Genomic DNA, 8,663 nt, shown 5'->3' on the forward strand with positions numbered 1-8,663 from the left:
AAAATAGTGTTTTCAGGCTCCCAAAATGCTGGATCTGTCTGGACGAAAAACTGATATAATTCATTTATTTGGTGCTTTTTTACCAGTTGATGTGGAATAATACTCTCTCTGTGTGTGTGTGTGTGTGTGTGTGTGTGTGTGTGTGTGTGTGTGTGTGTGTGTGTGTGTGTGTGTGTGTGTGTGTGTGTGTGTGTGTGTGTGTGTGTGTGTGTGTGTGTGTGTGTGTGTGTGTGTTGGGTTTTCATTCAGTAGAGCACAATGAATCACAAGAGATGAACATTGAAACTTCAGTTCTATGGAATATAACATCAGCTTCAATGCTGAGTGATTCATTAATTATTGATCTCATTAATTAGCTGATTTGCTCCAATAATAAGTTAACGAGTCCTCCAGGTGGTACAAATGGTGTTCTGTTTGGCTTTAAAAGACTTGGTTGGTTTGGACATTTTGCTGGCATTTGCTTTCTTAGTGGCTTGGGTTGTGTTATACAATGGGCTTGATTAAAGTTACCGTTTTAATGGTTCTTTATCACCAGTTGGTGTGGCATGGTGAGTTATTTTTTGTTTGTTTAAAATAAATTGTATTATTTGTTTTTGTTTAATATCTGTGTTTTCCAGTATTCAGCTCCCCAATTGAAGCTGTATCCTTGGATCCTTCCTGGAGTAATGCTGGAAAAAGTTTGTAGACCTCTTTGTGTTTCTTAATCTAATGTTGTGTTCAAGAGTATGAGTTTAATAACCCATTTACATGGTTATTGTTACTTTTGGTGTTAGCTGAGGGATCTGGTTCTGTCAACGCCACCTTAACCCAGAATAATGCTGAGGGATCTGGTTCTGTCAACTCCACCTTAACCCAGAACAATGCTGAGGGATCTGGTTCTGTCAACTCCACCTTAACCCAGAATAATGCTGAGGGATCTGGTTCTGTCCACTCCACCTTAACCCAGAATAATGCTGAGGGATCCGGTTCTGTCAACTCCACCCTCACCCAGGATGATGCTGAGGGATCTGGTTCTGTCAATGCCACCTTAACCCAGAATAATGAGGGATCCGGTTCTGTCAACTCCACCTTAACCCAGAAAAATACTGAGGGATCCGGTTCTGTCAACTCCACCTTAACCCGGAATAATGCTGAGGGATCCGATTCTGTCAACTCCACCCTCACCCAGGATGATGCTGAGGGATCTGGTTCTGTCAACTCCAACTTAACCCAGAATAATGCTGAGGGATCTGGTTTTGTCAACTCCACCTTAACCCAGAATAATGCTGAGGGATACGGTTCTGTCAACTCCACCCTCACCCAGGATGATGCTGAGGGATCTGGTTCTGTCAACGCCACCTTAACCCAGAATAATACTGAGGGCTCCGGTTCTGTCAACTCCACCTTAACCCAGAATAATGCTGAGGGATCCGGTTCTGTCAACTCCACCCTCACCCAGGATGATGCTGAGGGATCTGGTTCTGTCAATGCCACCTTAACCCAGAATAATGCTGAGGGATCCGGTTCTGTCAACTCCACCTTAACCCAGAATAATGCTGAGGGATCCGGTTCTGTCAACTCCACCTTAACCCAGAATAATACTGAGGGGTCTGGTTCTGTCAACTCAACCTTAACCCAGAATAATGCTGAGGGATCCGGTTCTGTCAACTCCACCTTAACCCAGAATAATGCTGAGGGATCTGGTTCTGTCAACTCCACCTTAATCCAGAATAATGCTGAGGGTATCTGATTCTGTCAGCCGGCTCGGTGGGGGATCCGGTTCTTCATCCTGGATGATGAGGGGTCTGGCTGATGGTTATATTTTGGCTGTTTCTTAACTGTTTGCATGATCCAAGATTTTGTGTAACAAAATAAATTTTATATTTCTGAATGTGTTGGTTTGTTAACCCTACTTTGCTTGTAGAATAAGCTCTTTACAGACTCTTGGGTTAGTTTGTAATGCTATTAGCATGTGGGTAACGGGTGCCTTGTCTTGAGGTTGGGTCTTGCCCAACAATTCTTGCACTAAAGTTCTGTCAACACTGCTTCTTACTTTAATTTCTTAGACTATGACAGGACATTGCTAGCAATATCTAAAGCAGAAAGAAGGACTGGTTTGTCCAACATTTGTTACATGCGTTTTGTGGCGCTAAAGATTTGTTTTCATCCATTTCTTTAGGTTTCTAATTTTACATCAACCCAAGTGACTTCTCATATGATACAGGTGTTCATTACTTCAAGTATTTAAAGGGTTTCAGTGTGACAACGGCACGTCTAGAATCATATTTTCTAGAATGGCATATCAACTGTTTTGAGAGCATAATGTTTATTTCCAATGGCTGCATTGCTCAATACTGCAAAACGCAATCACAAATTTATCATTTGGGATATTTTTGTTTTACCGACTAGCCAAGCAAATACATTTAAGTTGAATCCACTCTCAAATCTTGATCTAAACTAATTTATAACAAAATGTAGGCTAGATGAGATTCATTGTGCAGACGGCTTCATTGGCCACAGTGGAATATTGTAAGGTTGTGTTGAATTGAGGTTAACTTTTTAGTGATTAAGGGAGTGACCTTTCCTTTTTTTTAAGGTGACATATCCATTCAGAATTTTAATTGGTTATTTATACAGTATTCCATGCCTATGCAGTGTTTGCTTTTCTGTTCAAATAATAATTTGCGACTGTAGCCCTTTTAATTTTATCTGAAGCATTTATCCTGGGATGTGTAGGTTGTTGCTAGACGACACAACACATTCATGACGTTCTATTTAAAGGTTTTTGACTTCTGAAGAAAATGTTTCGGGTCTTGTTTATTTGTGTACTAAAATCTGCAATGCGTTGTATCCTCTTTCTCTGAGTTTGCTGAGAGTACTGCAGGTGCAAGTGAGTTTTTCTCTGCTTTCTCTTAACTTACACAATGTTTCTGCTTCAAAGTTTTGGAGCGTAGATCTATTCTAAGCAGTTGTTTGTGATTGTATAAACCATATCTTTTAGCTGTCGGAGAATTTGTCAATTTCGATAGCGTATAATAAGCTTCTACAGTGCTGCTGTGGTTTTTCCTGACACTATTGGGAAAAATAACAGTATTGTACAGAATGGCATTTTTATATTTGTAATATTGCTTACTTAAACCTGTGGACTATAGGCTACCAAGTAGCAATTCACATCAACAGTGTAAAAATAGGCCAGTTCCAGACTCGGCGACACTGAACCGAGCGCCTTTAAATAGTTTTTGTTTGAGAGGGGTTTTTAAAAAGAAAAAAGCAGAAAAGTGTATTCTCTTTTTGTTTTGTTTTTTGTTTTGATTAGATTTTGACATGCTTCAAAGCCTGCAACAATAGGAGACCAGACCATAACCAGGTAGGCTAAATACACTCACCTGAAGGAGTATTAAGAACACACACTAATACTGTGTTTGACCCCTTTCACCTTCAGAACTGCCTTAATTCTACGTGGCATTGATCAACAAGCTGCTGAAAGCATTCTTTAGAAATGTTGGCCCATATTGATAGGAGAGCATCTTGCAGTTGATGGAGATTTGTGGGATGCACATCCAGGGCACGAAGCTCCCGTTCCACCACATCCAAAAGATGCTCTATTGGGTTGAGATCTGGTGACTGTGGGGGCCATTTTAGTTCAGTCAACTCAATTGTCATGTTCAAGAAACCAATTTGAAATGATTGGAGCTTTGTGACATGGTGCATTATCCTGCTGGAAGTAGCCACCAGAGGATGGGTACATGGTGGTCATAAAGGGATGGACATGGTCAGAAACAATGCTCAGGTAGACTGTGGCATTTAAACGATGCCCAATTGGCAGTAAGGGGCCTGAAGTGTGCCAAGAAAACATCCCTCACACCATTACACCACCACCACCAGCCTGCACAGTGGTAACAAGGCATGATGGATTCATGTTCTCATTCTGTTTAGGCCAAATTCAAGGAACTTGAAACTGGAGACACACTCAACAGCCATTCCATTGATGTCACTTGACCTACAGACCTGTTTCTCTCCTACCATTCATAGCGAAAACACTTGAAAGAGTTGTTTTCAAGTCTCCAGGTCTCATCTTTCCTCTCACAGTCTAATCAACTGGACGTAAACCAGTCAGGTTTCAAAAAGGGCCACTCAGCTGAGACGGCATTATTGTCAGTTACTGAAGCCCTGCGGCTGGCTAAAGCTGCATCCAAATCATCAGTCCTCATCCTCCTTGATCTGTCTGCTGCCTTTGACACTGTGAATCATCAGATTCTCCTATCCACCCTCTCATCACTGGGCATCACAGGGACTCCACTCCACTGGTTTGAGTCCTATCTCACAGGTAGCTCTTTTAAGGTTGCCTGGAGAGGAGAGGTATCCAAAAAACACATCAACTGACCATGGGGGTTCCTCAGGGCTCACTGCTTGGACCTCTCCTGTTCTCCATTTAGAAGAATATCATTGTTATGCTGATGACACACAGCAAAAACATCATCTGCAGCTCAATTTAGCAAAGATGGAGCTGCTCGTCTTCCCTGCTAATCTGACCATACAACATGATTTTACCAGCTGTCCTTAAAAAAACACATCTCAAAGACAGCTCGGACATGCAGGTTTGTGTTGCACAACATCAGGAAGATCAGACTGTTCCTTACATAGCATGCAACACAGCTTCTTGTCCAAGCCCTGGTCATTTCTAGACTTGACTATTGCAATGCGCTTCTGATGCGTGATTCCTCACCCCGTAATACTGGTGGAGAATGCGGGCAGATTTGGGAGGAAACACCGACGAGCAAACCCGCCCAAATTAATTTTGGCCGTGTCTGTCATTTTTTAAAACTTTTTTCCCCTTCCCTTGTTGTCTTTCCAGGCAGCTGCTCCTCCTCAGTCATGGAAGTGTTGTTAAAGCATCTCACGGAGGCAAATTGTGGAACCGCGCCGCCTAACGAGTTCCAACGCCAGATCCCCGCGCTCAGGCCACGCAGCTGTTACTGCCTAACCAAAACTCCATCAGGGCATGATAGAGAAAAATAAACCTTAAGAGAAACCAGACTCAGTCGGGGTGCCAGTTCTCCTCTGGCCTATTAACACACCGTGTATGATTATTATTCTGGCAACCTTACAGGTCAGAAAACATATTAGATCACAATATTCAAAATATCTGGGTATCACTCAAGAGGCGGGATTATTGAGGATAACTAACCTTAACTACCTAGTGTACTTCACCTAGTGTGCACTACCTGTAACTAAACATAACTACCTAGTGTACTTCACCTAATGTCCACTACCTAGTGTACTTCACCTAGTGTACTTTACCTAGTGTACTTCACATAGTGTGCACTACCGAGTGCACTTCACCTTGTGTGCACTACCTAGTTTACTTCATCTAGTGTGCACTACCTAGTTTACTTCATCTAGTGTGCACTATCTAGTGTACTTCACCAAGTGTGCACTACCTAGTTTACTTCAACTAGTGTGCACTACCTAGTTTGCTTCACCTAGGGTGTACTACCTAGTGTACTTTATATATTGTGCAGTACCTAGTTTACTTCACCTAGTGTGATGAGAGAGGCCCCCTATGGGAATCCAGAGATTCGAGAAGATCAGAGAAACTCTGAAAAACATGTATTTCAGATCTTCTCGAAACTCTGGATTCTGATAGGGGGCACTGAGACGTAGACAGGAGTACATTTTCATGGATTAAAACACCTCTGCTGTACTAGGCAAACTCAACCGCACACATTCATCTAACTTTTGAGTAATATGAGTGCTTAATTTGCATAGAAAATGCAGTGTCAATGGGCCCCTTATTTGAGTGCCACTGCATAAATTGGAAATGGGATGACTTTGTGTTTCGGCTCCTGTTCAGCTCCTGAGGGCTCTAGGGCCACAAGACTTGTGCTCCAGTGTACGCTTCCGTGCCCCCTATGGGAATCCAGAGATTCGAGAAGATCAGAGAAACTCAAAATTGTCACGCCAAAAAAACCAAAGGGGTACCCCTTATATATTTTTTGTGTCAGAAAAACATGTATTTCAGATCTTCTCGAAACTCTGGATTCTGATATGGGGCACTGAGACGTAGACAGTAGTGCAAGTGTGTTGGTCCTAGAGCCTTCCAGAGCTGAACAGGAGCCAAAAACATAAAGACATGCCTCTTCCCAATTATTTAGCACCGCCAAATAACCGGTCCGCAGATATAGTCTTTATAGATGATATTTCACATTTAATATAAATTTTCATGGATTAAAACACCACTGCTGTACTAGGCAAACTCAACCGCACACATTCATCTAACTTTTGAGAAACTCAAAATTGTCACCCCAAAAAACCCAAAGGGGTACCCCTTATATATTTGTTGTGTCGGAAAAACATGTATTTCAGATCTTCTCGAAACTCTGGATTCTGATAGGGGGCACTGAGACGTAGACAGTAGTGCAAGTGTGGTGGTCCTAGAGCCTTCCAGATCTGAACAGGAGCCAAAAACATAAAGACATGCCTCTTCCCAATTATTGAGCGCCGGCAGATAACCAGTCCGCAGACATAGTGGTATAGATTATATTTCACATTTAATATGCATTTTCATGGATTAAAACACCACTGCTGTACTAGGCAAACTCAACCGCACACATTCATCTAAATTTTGAGTAATATGAGTGCTTAATTTGCATAGAAAAAGCAGTGTCCATGGGCCCCTTATTTGGGTTCCACTGTATAAATTGGAAATGGGATGACTTTGTGTTTCGGCTCCTGTTCAGCTCCTGAGGGCTCTAGGGCCACCAGACTTGCGCTCCAGTGTACGCTTCCGTGCCCCCTATGGGAATCCAGAGATTCGAGAAGATCAGAGAAACTCAAAATTGTCACGCCAAAACACCCAAAGGGGTAACCCTTATATATTTTTTGTGTTGGAAAAACATGTATTTCAGATCGTCTCGAAACTCTGGATTCTGATATGGGGCACTGAGACGTAGACAGTAGTGCAAGTGTGGTGGTCCTAGAGCCTTCCAGAGCTGAACAGGAGCCAAAAACATAAAGACATGCCTCTTCCCAATTATTGAGCACCGCCAAATAACCGGTCCGCAGACATAGGCTTTATAGATGATATTTCACATTTAATATACATTTTCATGGATTAAAACACCACTGCTGTACTAGGCAAACTCAACCGCACACATTCATCTAACTTTTGAGAAACTCAAAATTGTCACCCCAACAAACCCAAAGGGTACCTGTGAGGGACCAAGCAGTCAAGGGCAAAGATCACAGGATTTCCAACCAAAAAATGTATTTATTAAATGAAGAAAGCCAAAGTTCACAAATTAAATTTCTTGAAAAACTGAATGAAAATAAAGTCAGGTCTGGGCCCAAAACAAAAGGGTACACTGAACAGAACCAAACTTAACAATAATCAAATCAAACTAAACAGAAAAAAACATGGCCTCCCCAAATGCCACACATGGGGAAATTTATACACAAAGGACTAGTCCATTACACACACATAGGGAACAACAAACATCCATTAACCCAAGGAGAATAAATGAGACTACATGACAAAGTTGTTAATTAATTCACTAACAGGTCATAAACAAGTTAATATACACAAACAAATATAATAACCAAAAAATAAACAAACAATCTTACACCCCCCCCCCCTCCCCCGGCTAATCTGCAGCATGGACTCAACCACCGGCACAAAATGGCGGCTGCTGACGCCAGCTGGTCCTTTACTCGAACGGACCTCCACAGAAGTGCAGCGCTCTGCCCAGACAGCACCAAACCTCCGCTTTCCACATATAGGTAACTTAAACTCAAAAAAACAAATGTTAACACAATATACCACTAATAACTAGAAAGTGTGCACCCAAACTTGTCATGTATGGCATAAGTGTAAATTAGAAATAAAATGGTGAACCTGAACCAAATCTGTGTCTGTCTTTATTATGAAATTTACAATGTGATCTGCAACAGAATATTTAATCATGAAATATACTAAAAGACCAGCAACCTAATGTATAAACAAACAAGAGAAAGATGCATGTCTATGTGGGTGTGGCTTAGTTACCGCCTTGCTGTGTGGCCACGTTGTCGGCCATCACACTCCCCCCCCACTTCAGGAACCTCACTGACACAGCGAGAGAGGAAATCAGCCGTAGCATTATCTTTCCCTGGAACATACTTGACAACAAATCAGAAGGGCTGCATGGCCAAATACCACCGAGTAATTCTGCTATTGGTGTCCTTCATCCTCTTCAACCACTGCAGAGCCTTGTGGTCCGTTTCCACAATAAACTCTCTCCCCAGCAGATAATATTTTAGGGAATCCAGAGCCCATTTCACAGCAAAGCACTCCTTTTCGATAGTCGAATACCGCACCTCTCGCGGGAAGAGCTTACGGCTAATACAAGCCATGAGTTGTCGCCCATTGGCGTGCCCTTGCAGTAGCACGGCTCCAATGCCTCGCTCCGAAGCATCTGTTTGCACAATAAACGGTTCATTAAAGTCCGGATTATGCAACACAGGGTCCTCACCAAGGGCAATCTGGATGTCTTGAAATGCCATCTTTGCTTCCTCTGACCACTGAAGTCGGTTGGGGCACATTGAGCCCACCATATCTGTCAAGGCTGCTGCTCTGCCAGAGAAATTGGGAATGAAGCGGTTATAAAAGCCAGCCATACCCAGAAACGATCTTAATTCTTTCCGTG

General features: G+C 42.4%; 1 protein-coding gene across 1 annotated transcript; it reads right to left on the reverse strand.

The window, feature by feature from the left end:
* Positions 1 to 597: 597 nt before the first annotated feature.
* On the reverse strand, positions 598 to 4,005 carry LOC137079133 (uncharacterized). Its single transcript, XM_067447097.1, has 3 exons — positions 3,988 to 4,005; positions 819 to 1,731; positions 598 to 677 (listed from the first exon to the last, which is right to left on the reverse strand). Exons 1-3 carry the CDS (start codon positions 4,003 to 4,005, stop codon positions 598 to 600), a joined length of 1,011 nt encoding a protein of 336 aa, XP_067303198.1.
* Positions 4,006 to 8,663: the final 4,658 nt, after the last annotated feature.

This window comes from Pseudorasbora parva, chromosome 6 (assembly GCF_024679245.1).
Source record: "Pseudorasbora parva isolate DD20220531a chromosome 6, ASM2467924v1, whole genome shotgun sequence".
NCBI lineage: Eukaryota > Metazoa > Chordata > Actinopteri > Cypriniformes > Gobionidae > Pseudorasbora > Pseudorasbora parva.

Bases quoted from the DNA above. Each gene is read 5' to 3' on its own strand.
- LOC137079133 (XM_067447097.1), bottom strand. The intron at 678-818 runs CATTATTCTGGG...AGGTCTACAAAC, and splicing joins GACAGAACCAGATCCCTCAG to TTTTTCCAGCATTACTCCAG.